Source organism: Polyergus mexicanus, unplaced genomic scaffold (genome assembly GCF_030449975.1).
Source record: "Polyergus mexicanus isolate NDT 795.1 unplaced genomic scaffold, iyPolMexi1.0 SCAF_12, whole genome shotgun sequence".
Lineage (NCBI taxonomy): Eukaryota > Metazoa > Arthropoda > Insecta > Hymenoptera > Formicidae > Polyergus > Polyergus mexicanus.
Window position 1 is genome coordinate 9,831,022 of NW_027223332.1, and position 22,124 is coordinate 9,853,145.

At 40.2% G+C, this 22,124-nt stretch overlaps 2 protein-coding genes and 1 pseudogene across 5 annotated transcripts in view; 2 read left to right on the forward strand and 1 right to left on the reverse strand.

The window, feature by feature from the left end:
* The window catches only part of LOC138938277 (unconventional myosin-XVIIIa), a 45,536-nt gene extending 23,840 nt beyond the window's left edge, over positions 1–21,696 (forward strand). For 2 of the 4 annotated variants that reach the window (XM_070305131.1, XM_070305132.1), the window contains exons 17-27: positions 13,815–13,943; positions 14,338–14,481; positions 14,584–14,673; positions 17,001–17,360; positions 17,431–17,585; positions 18,188–18,311; positions 18,421–18,875; positions 18,982–19,294; positions 19,490–19,753; positions 20,024–20,361; positions 20,570–21,696. In XM_070305131.1, the coding sequence (XP_070161232.1) occupies positions 13,815–13,943; positions 14,338–14,481; positions 14,584–14,673; positions 17,001–17,360; positions 17,431–17,585; positions 18,188–18,311; positions 18,421–18,875; positions 18,982–19,294; positions 19,490–19,753; positions 20,024–20,361; positions 20,570–20,576 (2,379 nt within the window). In that variant the 3' untranslated portion in view covers positions 20,577–21,696. Of the gene's footprint in view, positions 1–13,814; positions 13,944–14,337; positions 14,482–14,583; positions 14,674–16,123; positions 16,704–17,000; positions 17,361–17,430; positions 17,586–18,187; positions 18,312–18,420; positions 18,876–18,981; positions 19,295–19,489; positions 19,754–20,023; positions 20,362–20,569 lie in introns of those variants that run through there. The other 2 variants (XM_070305134.1, XM_070305135.1) reach the window with 2 other exon arrangements.
* Positions 4,426–8,400, reverse strand: LOC138938343 (uncharacterized; annotated as a pseudogene).
* On the forward strand, positions 10,941–13,097 carry LOC138938344 (uncharacterized). The gene has a single exon (XM_070305263.1). The coding sequence runs from the start codon at positions 11,043–11,045 to the stop codon at positions 13,095–13,097; it is 2,055 nt and encodes a 684-aa protein (XP_070161364.1). The 5' UTR covers positions 10,941–11,042.
* Positions 21,697–22,124: the final 428 nt, after the last annotated feature.

The following is a 22,124-nucleotide window of genomic DNA, read 5'->3' on the forward strand; positions in this document are numbered from 1 at the left end:
CTAAACGTGATGCTGAGAAAGGATTTAGATTAAATGGAAAACAGAAAAAGAAAGAAAGCGAGCTCGTGCTAGGTGAGGATCAATGAGATCGCATGCGTATTAGTCTTTCAATAGTTTCGCCTGTGAAAATATGCTGAGACGCTTTCCAAAGATCGATGACGCGCGTCAGATCGTATTCTCTCGTCTACCGATGCCGCAGTTTGGAATACCAACTCACAAGCATACATATACGTGCACATTTCCATCATGAATGATACGATTTCTCCGTATCTCAATCATGAATATGTATCGAGGACAAAATCAAAAGTAGTTTTCTCGTTGACGATTTTTTTTTTATATTAAAGAAAAGCATTTGCACGTTATATGAAGCTGTATAAATTCAACTTTTTGAAATTATCCTCGAGACTTTGTCAAGTTACTTTCAAAAAAAAAAAAAGGAAAAAGAAAAAAGCTATGATATTTTCCGCTATTAATTTCTCTTGCTTATGCGTGAAAGCTTACGAGAGTAGGTGTTGGTCGGCAGCTTGTCAATAGATGACAGCCTCTTACCGCACCTGTTATGCTCGTATATATTTCTCCAGTGAAGGGCCACGAAACGATACGCTCGATCTGTGACTTCGTGCATTTCACCAACTGTACTTGACACGCAAAAGCAGCTATGCCGGTTTCACCTTGCGACGTGCGTAGCTTACAGCGCGGGAGGACGAGTATTTTTGGCAAATTCTACGTGTAGGATTGAGCGATATAAAGGAAATCCTGTTGGCACGCATAATGATTCGCATACATCGCATATGCATCGCTTCCTATTTGAGAGCAAAATTGAGAGTCGAGATCTTCTTTTATCCATTCGTAACGGTGTCTCACCCAAATTCGTTGTTTCGACGAAACGTGCAACTTTCTGATTCTGCGTAATTTGCATTGTATCACTCTTTGTCATACTGATGCGTTATTCATGAAACGCGCTAATAGAGAAAAAGCTATCGCCATGGAAGTAGCGTTTCTTCCAAGGAGAAATGTGCAAGACGTGTTTTACTAAGCAAAACATCTCGGACAAATTTAGAATCGGTTTCTGGGAGGGAATTCAACGAGTCATCATTCCCGTCACAATGTTGTAATTTTTCACATGAAAAACGCGTGTCTTGCATATTTTATATTACAGCATCATTATAGCCTACGAATGACTATTCAATATAAAAGCATGTCACAACAATGATTTGCGATATCATTTTAAGCAGGTGAAATACATGGTGTGATGCGAGGCAGGCGTAAAGCTCGAGATTTAAAATTGATTCTGTGCCCATCCTGTACGAGGCAATCAACCGTTAACTCCATTTACTCGCGTATGACGAAGATTCTCGGCGTGTGTTGTAAGTTATGCGGCGGCCGTGTTTGCCTCTGCCTGTGATAAACCATACGCGATATAAATATGACGCATATCTCTATGCATATATTGCATAAATACATGTATTCCTATCGAGGTGTTCAAATTTTTAACGACAAGAAAATATAAGTCGAATTGTCGTTCCAGCAAAATTCAAATTCGAGATCTGTTTGGTATAATCATAAATAAAAAGTTTTAAAAATATTAATTTTTATACACTTTCATAAGTAATTTTCTCGATTATTTATCACACGCGTTAGTTATAACCGGAATAAATGTATATAAATATGTATAAACGTGCTGGCACTCATCAGAGAGCAAATTCATAATCGCCGAAGCGGATTTACCATCTTGAAAGAACTTTGAAAAGGAGTATCTAGAATGTACACGTAACTCTCCAAAATACGGTACTACAAAGTATAGATCCCCGCGATTAAGAGAATGTAACTATATTATGGTCCATGTGGACCATACTTATTGAAATTTACCGAGGAAATCGTTCGTGGGTTATTGCGCGTTATCACGTATACGCCGATTTCGGTTCGTTGACTTTTGCGCGGCTCGCCGTTCATGGTTTCTCTTCCAGCCTCGCACTCCCCGTGCCATTCTTTTTACCTTTTACCTTTACCTTGGCCTTGCCTGTTGCCTCGTTTCACCTCCGCGCGAAATCCGCCTTATCCGTCCTAAAGAAGCGGAAATTGTAAAGTGCTTTCTATCGACACCACCTGTTCCCCGGCATCTGTTGGAAGCCTCGCTGCACTTGGTAAATGCAAAAACGTGTTAGAATTCAATAGCAATATTAAATGGATTGATTAGAGAGAAGCTATATATGATTATTATTCCAAAGTGTTTATTTATTGAGATTTATATTAAGAGAGAAAATATGATATTTTGTGATTTTATAATTCTGGAATTTACAGTTCTTTTACATGTGTTTGTTTGAATAATATAAATAGTTGTAAATTTCTCAGTTATGGTAATGTGATGATACAATCTGTCAATAATTATATAAATACTTTCGGCGAAATGCAAATTCTAAACGGTCTATTGAATTGCTAATAAGAAGAAATCGAAATTAACAGATGTCTGGTGAGATCTCGTTCTAGCTCCAGTATCTTGAAATTTAAATGAGATAGCGGCATGTACAAAGTATTTCAAACATCACTTCCTCCAAGCTCGCTTATTACAAACAAAACTGAGAAGAGCACCATGTATCTCGAGGCTAAGACATTATTGGACATAAATGAGTCAATTTGAGTTCTCTCTAAATATCTCTACGTGAAGTAAATTCACGATCACGTTGCTTGGTAAAGGAAATACATATATATACATATACATACACATATTTCATATTTTGTAATTCGAGTGGAAAGTCATCGCATCGTTCGTTTCGTATAGACTCGTACGGTAGCGTTCACCGATGCTTCCTGATTTCGCAGAAGCTTAATCGAAACAATTGCAAACTATCGACGTCATGCCAAGTCGCACATCGGCACCGGACAAAATGTCGTAACTGTCTGATTTATGTTCGATGTTCGATGTTCGAATGAGCGATTTACAACGTGATCTTCTTCATCCGGTGAATATTTTATAGATGTCAAGATATATTTCAAGAATTTTACTGTAAAAATTCCTGAGATTCTTCACTTGTCTTAATTATTCTGTTTGATTTTAAAAGTGAATTTCTTTTATCGAAAGATTATGATAATATAATAAATCGGAAAAAAGGCAGCGCACACTGCCTTTTTCGAATCATTCGTCTGCGAAAGTGTAAAAGAAGAGAATATATCTCGAAGGTGGAAAAAAGTGTACGCACTGTGACTTTCTCGTGGCCCACATACAAATTGTCCGCACTGGTCTTTACTGGTTCGCCATGCCCGCCGATCCATTTGCAGTTTTGCGCTGCGAACATATCAGCCTCCTTACATCTCGCCATCTTTCATTTCTTCCCACTTAATTACATTTGCGCGAGATACAGCTTTAAAAAGAGACGACGTAGCTGACCGCATGTAGCTGACAAATTTTATGAAAGTTCTTTGGAAATTTACTGAAAAGTTCCTTATAAAGAAGATGGATGACTTTTTTTATTCCTCAGAAGATGAATCCCTTTCACCGAATATCTTAAAAAGATACGGAACTCTTGCCTTACTATCTAAAGCGACAGGATACGAGAATTACTAAATTGCGTTTATTACGATCACATCGCGACGTGGAATGTGGAACTCTACTTCCTGGGATGCTACAATTACGAAGTGCAAATTACACGACCGTCGGATGAATCTTCCGTCATCTTCGAGTCATGTTCGTGCGGCTATTTCTCATAATCTTCCACTGTCGACATCTTCGTTTCCTTTCCATCGTCGGCAGCGCAATCTATTCGCAGCGCTATCGCCATGTATGCGAAAAACCAGAATGACCGGGAAAGAACGAGGTTTTTCCATATCATTCCCGGAGTTGCGTATCCCGCCCGAGGAAACGTTAACTTCGCTTCCGTTCTCCGACATATTTTTTTTACTGCGTCGCGCTGCAACTGGTCAATCCTTTTTTACGCGAGACGAAGGAGATAGGTAATTTCAACTACAACCGCTCGCGAATTAATATGCTCCTTACAACATCGTTACATTAAGAGCAGCTTTTTCCGGTACACTTAGTTCTTAATATCTCTTATTTTCTCTTCTCTCTCGTCTTCTTCTTCTTTGCAATTTTTCGCCGTTAGTTTACGGCAGCCTTGCAATCACCGTGTCTATGTACCATGTTTTTCATTTCCAGCGTATTCGATCTTTTTTTTTTTAAATTGATATCATTTCTATATAATATTGTATTTCTCTTCTTGTTCTAATAGATAAAATGCATCTCCCTTACCAAACTTCTCGGCAAAATAATTAAGTTACGATTTCTTTTACGATGGACGTCGATGTATTTTCGGATATAACGTTAGTCGAGCTAATCGTGTCGGTTTAAACATATATACGTCGTGACTACCGAAATATCTGGCGCTAACGTTTCCATGGCGGAAATGTGACCGTTGCGCGTGCCTTCGATTACTACGTGTCTCGCATCTCAAGCAATCTCAAGCAATATGCCAAGTAATTCTAAGGCGTCAAGTGGAAACAGTGCAAACGTGTTTCAACTTCATTATAATACTGATTCTCTGGAACAAGTACCGTACACAATTAATCCTTATTAAGCATGCACGCGCCTTAACAATCATCGCATTACAATGTGATATAAACTAGTGACGATTAAATCAGCTTGGTGGATCGGTCAAGATTAAAATATAGAATAGAGATATATTAGATTATGAGGAAAAATAAAAATAATTGTATTATTATACATTATAATTATTATATCCTAAAATAATTTGATCGATAATAAAAATTTGATCTATTATAAAAATAAGAATTATATCTGATCGAGCACGTATGAATCTTATAAATACATATTATATGCATATCAACACAATTAATTTCTACTCAACAATGCCAAGTTGAGAAGCTGAGGAAATACTTATCATGATGAAGAAACGCGATTAGTTCTTCGAGAAGCTTGCACGCCTAGGTCAGGTTCGCACGACAATCTCGGCAACAAGCCAGACCGAAATCGCGAAATATCCCGCTGCCACCCCATGCTAACACGAAGAAGATAAATACTCGAATTTAATATCGCACAATAACTTGTAGCTTATTTTTCTTAAGAGGTAGGGAAATAAATTCCATATTAATTTTTATATAATTTATTGTCACACACATAATTAATTTCTATTTTCTATTTTATAAGCAGAAAATTTACATTATAAAGAGATGGAGGTTTGAAATTTTTTCATATTAATAAGTAATATTATATTTTCTTTAAATTGTTTACTATTTTACTTTTTAAATCTATTTTGACAACTCTTCGGGATATATCACTAACTCAGGTTTAAGATTATAAACAATACTCACATCAAGTATCAGAAACGAATAGATGATTGAAAAAGCCACCAACTAATTATCAAGCAAAATGCATGACGCCGTCGAGTTTCTCACACAGTGCTGTTTTCCCTTCGTCGGGAAGCGGAAACGTTGCATACCGCGTTCTACCGCTCAATCTCGGCTTCGTCAACCCACAACTCGGGGTCAGATTTTTTATTTCTACTTACCTCGCTATCTACTTCGCAGTTAATTGCTACAAGCTAGACGTAACTTCCTTTTGCTTTTCTTTCGGCCCTTGAGAAGAAGAGCGTCGCGGTATCAGCGGCTTTGAGCCATTAATTGATCAAATCTAGGTGTCCGATGTCTCTCCGATAAGATTCGCACCTGCAGATGCGTGAAATGGATCATGTTTTTACAAGAACTGACTTGGATACTTATTTACTGTGCTTTCTAGAGAATTAATTGCTCGCTAAGAAAATAATATCACGATTAAATCAGACGTGATATGAAATATAACGGATCCTTTTCTTCACCTTCCATATATGTGCATCGGATGTTCTGCAACACAATTTTCTAATTATTATCTCCTACTTTCTCAATGACATGATAAAATTAATATAAAATGACATATATATGACAAGATTGCTGGGTCACGTAAGAGATCAAAAATAATATTAGATATACTATAATACAAGACTCTTTATTATATAATATTATATTATATTATTAGATTATATTTTTGCGAAATTTTTTTTAACGAAAATAAATATACTACTTTCAAAAAGAGATAATTGCTTCTTAAGAAAATCACATTGCGATGAAATCTGACGTGCGACGAGCATAATGCACAAAACGAGTTCTTTTTTACTTTCTTCTTTACTCTCTATGCTTCCGGCGAAATCGTTCACCGATGCAATTTATAAACTCGATCAACTTATCTCACTCTCCAACGGGCGCAAGAATGAGACATTACTCATGAAATGGACTTGATAAAGCGACGATATCTATCAAAGAGGAGTGATTTACGACGAAATTGGTTGCAGACGCGACAGTTGGTTCCATTAAACAAAAGTACATACGAATGTCTGGCGTAGACTCGGAAAGAAGTTTGCGATTTCATAACGCGGCCAGAGCTCTTTTCTCTTCTTATGTGGCTCCCTTCTCTCGTCGTCTCGTCTCTCCTTTCTCTCGTTCGTCAGTAGGCCAGCGGACATTCTCGTCGGCCGCTTTCCAACGCCGCGCCGCGTCTGTTTGGGATTTCTTCGTGGCAGCCATCCCCGCAAAGATCTATCGATCCGACGATAAGATGTAGGGACCTTTTCTACTGATCCGAAAGGCGAACGGCTCCGCGTCCCCGTTTCCGCAATACGCTCGAAAAATTCGTGAGGTCAGTGTGAGCCGAGCTGGGGTAAATAAGCGCCCCTTTCTTCGATTTCCTTTATATGCGTATGCGTTATGATCTCTATGATTTCCTCGTTTTCCTATAGATTGCTATTTTAAATTTTTAAAAAATTAACGATACGCGAGAGCATCTATGCACGCGTCCTTAAAATATCGAAGCGGATCGTAAGACAAAAAGCAAACGGGCGAAATGGGAACCGCCAAGGGTGCCTTATTCGGGGATAGGCGAGAAAACAAGAAAGAGGCCTGCCAGTTCGGAGGTTCGGACCGGTCCTCTGGATCCATTTGGCAGCGCTTCGATGCGCCGTTCAAGGTCCACCTGCCACAGTATTCCGAACCTGCGATACTTTTTCCTTGCACCTGTCGAAATTTTTACGGTTCTGTAAAAATCAAACGCGCGGATCCATAATTATTTTTGCAAAATTATACAATTCAGCGTTGAAATACTTTACACGCGTTGGAGAGGTGCGCAGCTCGCATCCGGCAACACATAATTCGAATATATCGTTGCCATTAATTATTCGCATAATCGCGGTTTGATTAATCGAGCGTTTTACTGTACGCTCTTTTTATCCCCATCTCTTCCGACACAACAATTTCGAAATTTATATTCGATATCGCGAGCACTACGGAGGAACGTGCCCGTTGCTAGCAGGGGACCAGACGTACGTTTGAATGTGCAAGATTTATGCGTGTGTTGGTGACATATTACCTGTATAGTAGGGACGAGATGGAGGGACGTGTACCCGATGCGAAACGAGCTTTCTGACAACGCGACGACTGTGCGACTGCTTCTGCGGTCTCAGTTTGTGATTGGTCCCAGTCGAAACATCGTCGGGTGTGTCCAACATCTTTCGGCCTTGACATTGTATAGCAAGCAAGGGAATTGCCTTTTGTCGGATCGCTCCTGAATCGTTCGCGGAGTGTACATATGCGTTTCTAGTGCGAGTGCACGCCGGTCGAACAAATTTCTGCTTTCTTCCGAAAGTTGAGACGGAGATATCTGTCGAGAATAATTAATTAAAATATATTTTTCGGCTGCAAAGAAAGGTGTCGATAATTTTCCAAACATACGATAAACTCATATGTGTATGATGTACATGATAACTTTATTGTAAAAAGAGACGTATGTCTTTATCTCGTATTTTAAAATATACATACACACACACACACACACACACACATATATATATATATATGGTAGTCTGTAATAAATTTATAAATTTTCAATATTAAGAACTTGAAAATTTTATTAAATTTATGATAAAAAAATAAAGATATGTATCGCATAAAATTTCTTAAATTTAAAACTAACAATATTTCTCGTAAAGGCATAATCTGCTCGATATACGATTTGAAGCATTAAATTTTCAATACTAAATAATAGAACCATTGACAAATTTTTTTCAGATTGAATGAATACTTTTTACTCATCTTATTTTTTAAAGAAACTTTAAATAATTTCTTTTATTTTGTCAAATATAAAACGATCCATTACAATTTCGGTAAAAATTGACAAAGTGCGAGAAATGCACTCACTTTTCACTTCGTAGACGAAGTCTGATGACCGAGGGAAGAAGAAAAAGAAAGAAAGTCATCAATTTCTTAATCAATCTGCAACAGAAACAGAGAGAGAGAGAGAGAGAGAGAGAAAGTCCATAGCCATACCGGTACCTTCTTGTTAGTTTCGATAACGGTAAACATCATCGGCCTGGACGTAAAGCACCGAGTCGTACAAGTGCTTTCTCACTACCGATCAAACGAAACACCGGTATTACGATCATGTACGATCGATAGAAAAGTTATAAAATTGATCCACATAAAGATCGATAGCTTTTACTTTACGGCTGCGGTCTTTGCTTTATTTGAACGTGACTGTTCGGCATCGTGAACTCGCTAATTGTTTATTTGTCGATATTTATGGCTTGATAACGTTCTTCCGTTCTTTTTAGATATTTAATAAATATAATAATAAATAATTCACAGATCTTTCAAAATTCCACAATAAATATTTTCCTTGAGACATAAAAATAGATAAAAATAATTGTACATATATATAGGAGAGTTATATCATCGACTTTATGTAAAAACATGCAAATGCCTCGCACGCATAGTACATCATGTTTTTCTTTCAGAGTTGATGATAGAATAATATTGGCTATATTAGCCTCACATCTGGTCAGCGGTCGAATCATCGTCGCTCTTAATCAATTATATCACAGTTAACGAGCTCAATTCTGAATAAGCTTTTTATTTTTGCATACAAAGAGACCGTGTTTCGTTTTGAGAGCTGAAAGAAACGAAGACACAATCGCGAAAACAAAATTTATTTTGCATATAATAAGACTTTCATACAAAGTAAGAGATCTAAAAGAATCTTTAACACATCATTTCCGTATTCACTAATCGACGTATTAGTGTAACTTTGTCTCGGGTGACTTTATCTCGAATCAGAAAGTATCTTGTCTTGCTTGAAATTAATGAAGAGCACGTTGCAAAGGCTGCGTCGGCTGAAACTTCTTTTAACATTTCAGCGCGCGTGGTGATTAAGAGAGGACTTTAATGTTTTGTTTCCGTCGACTTTAGCACAGACATTCGGGTGTTTAACGGGTGTTTTATCTCGAGACGAACGCGTCGTGTAATTAAGGAGAGGAAGAGAAGCGGTCAGGATTACGAAATGTGCTTTACACGATATCTCTATTACGCGTTTAATTAACCAAATCACAGCAAATTTAACGCGCCAAATTTCTGCGTTTATTAGCATCTCTTAATGATCTATTTATTTCATCATAAGGAAACGTGATACCTGTGAATCAAATGAAGAAAATTAAATTCAATATATATAATAAGTTTTGAATTATAAATTCAGACAAATATTCGGTTAAAAAAATTTGAACGAATGAATTTTATAATAACAATTAGACAAACAAACGTTTTTAAATTTTAACGTCTCTGTTCGTCTCGTTATCATCTGTCTTTAGAAATACGTGATACAGTTGGAAATCTTTCATTCGCGGTAATTTCGCCGATACCATTCTCGTCGAAAATCTCTCGATAAATCCGCATTACGGGCATTTCTCGCTATTATGTCTTCCGGTTTATTTCGATTTATCGGAGCGAGAGGACACGATGTCTCCCTTCAATGAAAATGATAAGTTGGCATCCGGGCATTAACCAGCTGCATCTTCCTGCTAGTTGAGAGTTGCAGGCCGAGAACGCGCGGTAACCGGCTTCTCAAGATAATCTGCCCCTTTCCCTTCACCGGTCCCTCTCACGATTCTCTCCCCTTTATTTCCCTCACTCCTTCATCCCTTCCTCCTGTCGTCATCTCTGCCGTTCTCTCTTTCGCTTCTTCACTTCTGTCCTCGCAGTCGGATGCGTATACACTTTTACGCGACTTTTACGGCATTTAGTATAGCGACTCGTTCTACGCGGCAGTGAAGAGGAAAAGGCTCAACGACCATTCATTCCGCAACGCGTGCAAGTGCGAGAATTATCGCGGTCCCAGCGCCGGTGTCAGTGATTGGGGATGCGATCTCGAGGTGACAAGTGCGGCGAACAACCTGACTTTGATAACAAGCCTTTAGACTTTAAGCACACAATTCTTCGCGCGTGTGACTAGATGTCTTTTAATTTTACAGAGTACCTGTGTGACTTTTTTGCATTTTTATACTTTTTGCAATTGAATCTGATATTTAGATAAACTTACGAGTATCTATATGTATATTGTTTGTATATACGTATATGAATATATACACGTTTATCTTATCGTGCGAAATTTGCTCGAAATAACGAACTGCTTAATGTCGGGCGAAGAAATTGCAAAAAACATTATTTGAGATGACGATGAGGCGGAAATAATAGACGCTTAATTATTATAGAGTGATGAATTCAAAGCTATGCTTAATCGACATTTAGTTGAAGAGATATTGCGGCAATTAACACGTCTTCAATCTTTACTGAATTACATCAAAACTATCAATTATGAGAAGGAAATAGCGAAATGCTATATCAAAAAATAAAATATTTTAATTGAAAAGGCGATAACACGAAAAAGCCATAAAGTTAATTTTTGTTGAGAGAAGACATATATTTGGACGTACGAAAATATACGCTAATTCTCATTGTATTGGAAAATTGACTCGAAGATGCACGAAAACTGTGATACATGACGAGAGAACAAGATGATTTATTATAGCAACAACTATTATAATTATTATAATTATTATAATAACAATATAAAAATCTCGAAGAAAAACACTAGAATCGAAGTACGCTATTTTCATTAGAAATAACGACTTTCTTACTCCATTATCGAATCTGACCTTAGATATATATTTTTCATCAACATGTTTGATAACGTATCTAAATGCGTGAACGGTGGCGGTTCGCGTTTAATCAAGGCCAAAAGCAGCCCAAATGTATCAAAAACGGCGCTTTCGTTCGCCAGAAAGCAGAATCAATCAAACCAGACAACAACGAGTCCCATGATCGCTCCGAACAAATCGTCTCGTTTGGCAAAACCACCGACGACCTCGAGGATATCCATCAAGACGCCTAACGACGCGGTTAATCCGTCGCGACGTGCCTCTATCAATTCGGATTCCTCGAAATCTCGACTCGTCGTGTCTTCGAAGCCTCTGAAACGATCCCCGAACGAAGCCCGACCGGATGCGACAAAAACTGTCCCGTCCGCTGCACGTAACGACAAGAGGAAGATCTGCGAGTCGGTCAGCTCGTCTTCCACGTGCACGATATTAGAGGACAGGGCGTTGCTCAAGAAAGGCCTCACTAATACACCCGAGAAGAGACCGGCGAAACCCGAGGCCCTTCGACAAAAGAGTCTCCTGGATCGTTCGGTCAGTTTAAGCTCCGTATCCTCGGACAATCAAACAAGTCCAACCGCAATCAACCCGCGGTGGATTTCAATTTTTTCAGCGAGAAGATCGACGGAAAATGAAAAGAAGACGGAATCGTCAAGAAAAGGTTTAACTCTTATTAACAGATCTACCAGTCTGTGGAGCGTTCGGACCCCGAGAGCGGATAACAGTCAATGCGGGAAATCATTCGGCGCGCCCGCGAGGCTAAATTCGGTCTCCAGGCCGAGCAAGATACCGCTTCCGGCGACTCGATCCACCGGTCTCGGCCGATCTCTCGCCGATCTATCGCAGGTAGATCGCGCCGAAGAGACAGTCTGCCAGACGACGATCAGTTTCGAGCTCGATCTCGATGCCTCGTCGAACGAGCGTATCTACGAGAATTGTCGCGAGACTCTAGACCGCGCGTCGACCAAGTTCAACTCTCCGAGGTCGACGTCGATGAGCAACCTCGAGGAGAGAGCCGCGCGATTAATGGCACAATTGGAAAACGATTTGGAGCCCAAGGAAACAATTGTGCCAGTGGATGTCGTGGATGTCGCTCCTCCGTGTAGAACGGAAACTGTCTACGAGGATCGAGAGACTCCGCGTAAAAATAATATTAATATAGAGAAGAAGTGTGACTTTTTTGAGAATGATAAGAATCATGAAATATTAAGAGCCGACGAAAAAGCAAAGAGAGAAAAAACAATTATTTCTAAAGATATTAATGTAAAATCAGAAAAAGATTTGCAAAAAGAAGAATCTGTCATAAAAGAATTTACATTTAATCGAATCAAGATCTGCGAAAAACCGGATGAATTTACCAAGGAATTAAAGATAAATAAGGAGAATCTGAATTCCATTCAAGAGTTGAAGCGCAATTGGGAAAACCAGATCGGAGGAATCGCGAATCAAAATACCGGCGCGCAGACGATCCATGCTGCGAATTGCGGAAGGATGACCGTCGACCTGTCAAAGGCGGCGCGAATTGGCAACGACATCGTCGATGACGCGCAGGAAACGAAGAGGAGGCGGTGCATTGTCGGTCAAAGAGCCAAGGATATCGAACATCTGGTGAACTTTTTCAATTGCAAAAACATTGAAGCCGCCAAGGAGCCTCCGCGAGAGGTTCTGATCAAGTCGCGATCTGTGGACGTTTCCATCATCGACACGCCTGCTTTGAAGAAGAACGAGTCCAAGAGCGGGAACGAGTACAGTGGATACACGTCGGACGGAAACTGTTCGGAGGACAGCGGTCACATGAGCAATGAGAACGAAGTGGAATGGAAGGAAACTATGGAGAATCAAAGTCAGAAAGAGATAAACGAGTTCAAGGGACAGCAGTACTTTGACAGGATCGATCGAGATGACGATAGCAACGATGTAAAGATTTTCGAACCGAAGATCATTCGCAGGCTGGCCGAGCCTGAAAAGAAGAAAGACGTCATTAACCGGAATAGTCTCTTGATGTCCAGTAATGCTAGCGGTACCGATAATTGCCGGGACGACAGATGCTCGGAAAATGGACGACAGGTCCGTGTCTAACGATTACGGTCTCGCACGGTTAGCTTTAAATACTGATAGCGCTCGATAATTAGAAGGTCGATCGAACGCGTTCATATTGGGAAAAGAATCGCGATTTTGTATAATGAAATGTTAATAGAGAGAAAATCTGCTAGAGATAATCACTATGAATTGAATCTTCTTTTTTAAATTAATACTTTAATTTCATGTAAACGTCGATTATCGAGATCGCTACTTTATGAATGATTAGAATCTTTCAAAACATATGATTCATCTGATACTTAAGAATTATGAAACTTCATTACACGTATAATTGAAAGTGTGCGTTAACGTAACTATATTAATACTCAACACATTTTCATTACATGGTCTTACGTAAAGATATTTAATGCAATCGAGATGCCACGATGCGCCGTCACGCTCCAGTAGCTATATACGTACACGTTTATCCTTCGTTTCCATACGAGATGAAAGCAGCATAAAACTATGCCATGCATATCTTAACATTTTCATCGTCCATAAACTCGAATTTCATACGCGATTCTTCTTACATCGTACGATGTACGTTATTATTACATAGTTATTAATAGTCGATTATTTCTCTCGATAAATCGCGCTTGATTAAGATAGGATAATTAAATGGTAATATACCATCGTAATAACATTCTAAACGCATTCTAAACGCCAATTAATATTCATCGATGGGAAAACTAAAGAAGTGTCTATTCTTGTTCCCAGATATTCTTCAGATCGGGCACCTTGGAACGATTGGAGGCTCAGAGGGACGAGAAACTCACGGGCCACATCATTCTACTGCAGGCGAGATGCAGAGGCTATCTAGCGCGGCGCAGACTCAATACTTTGAAAGTGGGTCGTTTATTCTCCTCTCTTGCGAATTTGAAATATTCTCTAATGGTTATATTTGGAAGGAAAACTTCTCTCTCTCTCTCTCTCTCTCTCTCTCTCTCTCTCTCTCTGTTACGTACGAGAAACCGCAAACAAACACTTTTAGATCATTTTTGCTTGATTAATGCAGAAATCGTGGCGATTAAAAATCGCAGTCTAATTTATATTAATTACTTTGAATTTACATGTACTTTTATAAAAATCTTTCTTTTCTCACTTGCAAAATAAGGAGAAAGATAGAGTGTAAAAAATATATGTTGGCATTATTTGTACATTTATTTTCGCTTTAATGATAATTTATAACGTTTCAATAATAATGATGTGAAGCAAAATAAGAAATTAAATTTGCTTACAGTTGCAAGATCTCGCAGTGCGCTGCATCCAAAGAAACGTGAGGAAGCTAATGTCCGTGCGAGAATGGCCTTGGTGGAGATTGTACGTGAAAGTCGCGCCCTTGTTGAACGTTCATCGGACCGAAGATCAGCTGAAGGCGCGAACGGTAAGAAAACAGTTATCTACCAGTATGTACCATACATGTATGTTACAGTTTATTCACGCACTCTATATCATTGTCCTCTAATGCACTTTTTCATTTCAATAGGAAGAGCTCGAGCTTCTCAAGGCAAAAGTGGAGCGCTTGGAGCAGGAACGTAATCATCTAAAACACGACAATGACAAATTAGAAGCGAAGGTGAGTTGTGCGATGGCAACAGGAATATTATAATCCAACGCGAATATCCACCTTTAGTTACAATTACGCAATGTTTTTGCGCAAAGCTAAAAAACGACGTCTCGTGGCTTTGAAAATATTAAACGCGCCTCTACAAATTGCATCTCTCCTCGTTTTACCGCAATGATTTCGCGTATGACCGCGTGATGAGTTCTAATAGAGGCACTCTCGAAGGCTACATTAAGCCGAAATTGCCCGTTTAGGCATTTACGGCACGCACGCTGCGCAATTGGGTTAAGCATGCCAGACGGCTCGTGTCGAGTGTGCGCGACTATTATCGTGACTTGACCAGTATTAAACCGCATGCGTTACACTATCATTCTAGTCGGCCGCTAATGTGTAAAAACGCCGTGCATCCTTATAAGTTGCTCGAGAAAATACCTTTCCTGGGCCTTGCGCACACATATATATATATGTTAATATATAAACAAAAAATAATTGACTAGAAAGAGCCATTATTTAATGATTTACTAGTTATCGACGCAACTGGTAAATTTCGCATCATAATTTCTTTAAATGTTATTAATATGTTGGAATTTTCCCGAGCGATTTTATTACAGCGCGACAATTTTTTTTCCCGCCGTTTCTCTTCGTTCTATTATTTTTACAAATACAGAGATATAATTCTTAGGTTCCTTGTCGAAATACTTTACGAGTTTAGAGTATTATGTTCTCCCTTTCTTCTTTACTTTCGATACTTTTCTCACGAAATTTAACGGAGAATCTGGCGAATAGCCAGAATCGCCGTCTCGCATGCTTCTATCCGCCTTTATCTCCCTCGCTGGTCCTCTCTTTCTCGCCGTCTTCCCCTTAGAATAACTCGGAGGTGACCGCCTCCTCTAACGGACGCCCTCGGCAGCGAGTCAGCCCAGGAAGAGGCAGTTGTATCGCGACTCCTTGCCGACGCGGGCGTCTTCGTTGTCATTCGACGTTACGCAATTCGCATCTCAAAATCGCAGCCGTTAAATCAACAGTACAAATGAAGCTACGAAGTACGAAGAAAATAACTTGAAATGCGAATCGCGACGATTCTGTCTCGGGAAAATTGTTTAATGCATCACTCGTTTTATGATCGGATTAATTATACATCGTACCAATATTCCTAAATTAACTTGGCTGGATCAATCGTTAAGATGCCCTCCATGCCGATAAGATATCCGGATACTCTCTCTCTCCCTCACGATAATTGGCACCTGAACGCGTTGGAGACCACCAGGTCGGACGAAACAATCGAAAGAAACGATTCGATGAGCGGTCCAACCAACGGTTTACCCAATTCACCCGATTCCACGAAGACCCTAACGAAGAGACCACCCTTACCGCCGCATTTCAACCATCACAAGAGACCATCTAGCAGAGGCCACGTCACTAGCAATTCTAATCTCACGATGCGAAGTCCTTCTCCTTGCAGTATTTCTTCCAGTGTCTCTTATCGCGCAAAGTCCTTGTCCGCTGGAATGAGGTCGCCGTCTGTCGCCTCCTCGCGAAGTCGCTCTCAGCTGGGCTCGTCCAACTTCTCGACTCCGCCACGGAGAACGTATCCTCGCGAGAATACGCGTTCGCCGTCGATGGAGAATGTTCTGGTCAAAGAACAGGCTCCAGTCGTGTTCGACGCGAGTCTCAACTTCGTTCTGGGCTGCGGACGGCAAAGAGTAAAACAGTCCTTTCGACCTACCGCGTCTCACTTGGAACCGTCCACCGCCTCGTCGTATCTCTCCTCAAAGATCTCCCAGTTTCTGAAACGTACCGATCATATTATGGACGAGTGGCGGAGCCTCGGTCACAAGGACGAGATAGACGACGAGACGATAAGTTTGCCGCATATGCGAGATAAGCCCCGTGCCATAATCGGAAGAAGTCAGAGCGCCACGAATATCATGATACGCGGTTATCAATACTATAGCAGATCGAACAGCGTAACAAAGAGTCCGTCGAGACGCTCTTTGTCTCGCGCTTCGGAGGACGCCACTTTATCGGAGGGAATGCAGGAGGTAACGATGCAGAGTAAAAATGATGGCTTTAAATTTTCATTAAAGAAAAATCGAAAATTACGATAAAAAAGATCAAAGAAAAATTTCCGCTTAAAACAATATTATCATATTAGATTTAAACAAATTTTACATGCACAGTTTACTTGAATTCAATTTTGGACATATTTAAAACTAATAGACGCACAACAGAGCAAATAATCGTACAAGGCAATGAAGTAATGATGATTCGTAGTATCCCTATAATATCACGTGTCGCGTCTGATTTCCTTATGTAAGATATGTGTTTCTCTGTTCAAGCTGAGCGAGATGACCGCAGACTTTGCCGAAGAGCACTCTACGTCGACATTAGCGGCGGAGAGGATCGATGCCGAGACATCGGAGCGTCTACGACTCGAGCGAGAGTTGCAAGATGTAAGCGAGGCTAATAAGAATCTTCAGCAAACGACCGAACGGTTGGAGATGGAACTGTTATACGCGAGGGCTGCCGATTTGAACGGGATAGCTTCCGATGGTGAGGAGGGCGAGGACGGCGGTGTTTACAGGCAACGGTATGAAAATGCCATCCGGGAACTTGAGTTTACGAAGAGGAAAATGGCACAGCAGCACGAGGACGATCTGGAGCAGCTGGTGGGACTCAAGAAACAGTTGGAGAAGAAGGTACGTCAAGAGTTACTACCTTCATAATCGCCAACAAGCATCATCATCACGTTCTCGCTCTGTCTAACAGTTAGCCGATGCTTACGAAGAGGTGGAAGAGCAACGACAAGTCGTCGGACAGTGGAAACGACGAGTTCAAAAATTGAACGGTGAGATGCACGATCTCAGATTGCTGTTGGAAGAACAGACCGCTAGGAATAATCTCCTCGAGAAGAAGCAGCGCAAGTGAGTCTTGTTACGAATGCGTCAATAAAGTTACAAAGCGAAATAAATCGTGCACTTTGTCGCGCTTTGAGATACAGTGCCTCGTAGGCGCGTTTAATCCACGGCTAATGGTCGACGAGTAGTAGCTTGCTCTATTCTCATTTCATTCGCGGCAACAAGTGTCTCTGGCTTCCCGCCAGGCCAGTAAAACCATCAGATCTACCCTGCCAGCGTTCAGCGACGCGTCCGGTGTGTCTGCAACTCACGATTGACCGTTCGCGAAGATAGCTTTCTGTTAATCTAAATGCAGCGCCCGTCCGTTGCCGGTTAAAGCCGATCTCGTTACAAGCGGCGAAATTGGACTCTCTCCCGAAATCCAGTCCGTTCTTTTCAATACTTCTTCTATTATAATGTCTTAAAGTAGTTAATTAACTCTAACGCGGTATAGTAAATTGAATTGTACGTTATGGATATGAGAAAATTTTTTACGACTAAACGTTATTAATATCTTCAAAACGTCTATATAAATTTTTTTATTTTTTGTATATAAATAATATAAAATTATTATATTGTAATATTAAAGTTATTAAATCTTTTTCATTTAATGGTCGCAATGTATTTAGATTTGATTCGGAAACTCAAAATCTGATGAACGATCTTAGACAAGAGAAAGCACAGCGTGAAAGATTAGCGAGAGAAAAGGAGATTGCGATCGCGGAAAAATTCACAGTGGAGCAAAATCTCAGCGTGAGTATATTTTTCTTCTTATTATCTCCATTTTTTTTTCGTTTTCCCAGCTTCAGACAGATGAATGCGATATCGCGTATATCTGCGTATATTGTCACTTTTATAACAGGACGCAAGACTAGAGATTGAACTAAAGGAGGAGAGACTTCGCACGTTGACCCAAGAATTGGAGGAGCTCACTTTTGGTGGCAAAACGGAAGAGGAAGTCGCGCAGCTGAAGAAAGCAAAACACGAGCTGGAGAAACGCGCCAAGGATCAAGAAGAGGAGCTGGACGATTTAGCTGGCCAGGTGCAGCTGCTCGAACAGGCGAAACTCAGACTGGAGATGAGCATCGAACAGCAGCGCAAGGAGATGCGTAAGGAGATGCAACTGCGTGACGAGGAACTGGAAGACGTTCGCGGAAACGCTCACAAGAAAATTAAGGCCCTCGAATCACAGTTGGAAAACGAGCACGAGGAAAGGACGATCCTTTTGAGGGAAAAACACGAATTGGAACGCCGTTTAGTAGCTCTGGAGGAACAAGATCGAGCCGATCGCGCGACAGAGGCCGAGACTATGCAGAGGTGAGTATCAAAAACTAAACTCGCGTTCCTATTCATCAAACTCTGCCATTTTTCTATCTAAAATAAAAGTAATTTAACGATTCGCGTTGCGTGTATAATGAAACAGACTGAAAAGAGACCTGAAGAGGACAAAGGCCTTACTCAGAGATGCGCAGACGATGCTTGAGAGATCCAAAGGCGATTCGACGGGCAAAGCCGCGCTGCGTCAATTGAAGAATCAATTGGAAGACGCGGAATGCGCTCGAGCAGCGGCGATTAAAGCGAAACAGGCGTTAGAACAGGAACTGAATGAAACGCAAGGGAGTCTAGAGGAGGCTATGCGACAACGTTCCGAGGCAGAGGAGCGGGCTAATACGGCCAATCGCGAACGCACGGAGCTGCTGTCTCAGTTAGAGGAAAATGAAGAGGAGCTTGCTGAGGTATGTTATTTTATTCCGAGTCCTAAGAGAGCAGTAAATTAAAGCTAAAATAATTAATCAATAATAATCTCAATGTTCGTGAAATACCACTGTTAAGACTTGTAGAATAATACTTTATATTTATAAATGTGGCATGAAAGTTATATGAGTGTAAAATGATTTTGCGCATGTGTCTCTTTTATTATGATCGCAAAGGTCTTAAAAAAATATCGAGCCGCCGTGCAACAAGTTTCCGCGGAGCAAAGCCAATTGCAAGAAGCACAGGTGCAAATCGCCGCACTCGAGGCAGAAAAGTCATCGTTAAAGGACCAACTAGCGGAACTGGCACAACGATTGGAATCAGTGGAGCAACTCGGCGATCCTACGGCAAACAGTCTTGCCACAAGACGCCTGGAATTCCGAGCCAAAGAGCTCGAGAGCAAGCTGGAACTGGAACAAACCACAAGAGCGCGTTTGGAGGTATCCGCCGTCAAATTAGCAAACTCATATTATACCTAATTGTCAAAAATAATCTATTATGTGTCACGGAAAGAATCGTATAAGAATACCGATATTATAAAAAATTAATTGAATATTATAATGTGACACACATATATATATATATATATATATATATATATATATATATATATATATATATATATAACTTGTCAAATTAATTCTCAAAAATAACTCCGAAAAGTGATTTTTTAATTAACTAACGTTAATTATTTGTTTCTGTTTTTGCAGACGCAAATAGCACGATTGAAGGAGAGCGTAGATAAGTTACAGACAGAATCAGCCTTACTTAGAACGAAAGAACAGACTGCTCAAGACGCGGCGAGACGACTGCAACGATCCTTGCGCGACGCGCGCGATGAAGCCAGCGCGGCAATATCGCGCGAACAGGAGGCCCTACGTGCTCGTCGCGACACGGAGAAATCTTTGGAAGCCGCAGAGGCTGAAACCAAAGTGGCTAGAGACGATCTCAGATTGGCGCTACAGAGAATCGATGACTTGCAAAGCGCAATTCAAGGTGAACTCGACTTGGACTGCAGCGAGGAAGCCACCAGCGAGAATAGTGATAGGTAAGCGGAAGAAGAAGAAGAAGAAAGAGATGAGAAGGAAAAAAGGAATGTAATGTATATATGGTAAAATAATATAATCAAAAATATATAAAACAATAATTTTAAATTTAAGAGTTTTTAAAAATCAATTTTATATTCTCGTTTTGTTAATCGTGAATAATTCTTGCTGTCCGATTTCGTTACAAGAAAATTTTTTTTCTTTTTACAGTGATTGATCCGAGCCGTTATCGGACCTCGGGTCCGATCGAAACGACGAAAACACGATTGAAACCGGATCAATGGACCAGATAACGGATGGACTTTCGCATACCGAGACACCGAGTAAAACGTAAACCCGTTCGTATTTAGCGACCGAAACTAACATGAAAGTGACAAACTAGAATCATATATCTCCGGAGAGACGAAAGACTGGTTAGGTGAAGTGTTTACGAAGGACGGTGATAGCACGAAATCGCGATGAACTTTAATCGTGCTGCTTGAACGATGCTACTAAGGAAGCTAGCATCCTGTTTTCGCTATCATAGAGAATAAAACTATCGGGAGAGCGAATCAAACTAGCGCGGAGGCTAGTCGTTGAATGACGAAATCAAACTTACGAATTAAAGTTCGAGCTATGGATCAAGCTAAAATCATTAAGCTAATCAACTGTGTATGACCACACACTCTCTTTGTGCGAGCGATGATGAACACTTTAGGTGCTAATTATGTATAATTCTCAGAAAAAAAATCTCGATGTCGTGGCTAACTTTGCACGTCGCATCTGATCGTGCGTCTGCGGTGCTATTATCTTGTCCGTTTTTCTTCTTTTTTTTTTTTTTTTTCTTAAACCAACGACCGATGACAACGACATCGTCCTTTTCCAGTCTTCCACAAAAATTCGAGCCATTTCTTCATAAACGCGAATGCGAATATTGATGAAATTGCGCGCATTTTGCCGAACAAAAGTCAAAATACATCCGAATGTCAAAGCATTTTTAATACAGATATAAAGAAAACTTTATATCTTTCTATTAGATATATACAAATAAGTAATCTTGCAATGAATTTTGCGAAGCAATAGATTAAAACTTTCTTGGTTTTAATATCGTTGTCGCAAGATTTTATTTTTTATAGGATATTCGTACTTTTGTTCGACAGTGTAGAGATATACGCCGTGCAAATATTTTCTCATGTAGAATTAGCTCGGGAACTATCTTCTACGTAGGAAAGGACACATTATGCTTTTATTCTTACAATTCTTACCGTCTTTATATTTGTATAAAAAGAAAGTAATAGAAAGGAGTACGACAGAGAAACGCGTGCCACGACTTGATTTAGGGCTTTGGTTTCGTTAAGAATTCTCGTGTAACTTATTGCTTTGTAAAATGCAAATCTCCTATTTAATTACTCGGAAATGTTTCTTCATCATCCCGTACTCTGCAAATCCATCCCCAAATATCTTCAAGTTTAATTGGCAAAACGGCGGGCGAAAAGTCCGCGAGAAGGAGTCGCAGAAGTAGAAACAGAGACAGGAGATAGTCAGTAACCATTACACGTAAATCGATCCACGTGTACGTACATACATGATCACTCGTCCTCCTTCGACTTTTCTCTTTGAAGAACTAGACATTGATTTCCCGCAGGACGGCTCCCGCTCGCCGAAGTTTCGAAGTAAAGTTAAGCTCTTCTCCTTCTGTTCACACCGCACTCCCGTTTCCTCTCGGCTCTCCCCGTCGCACTCTATGTTTCTTCATCGCTTCTATAGTCAGACTCTATCTTAGTTA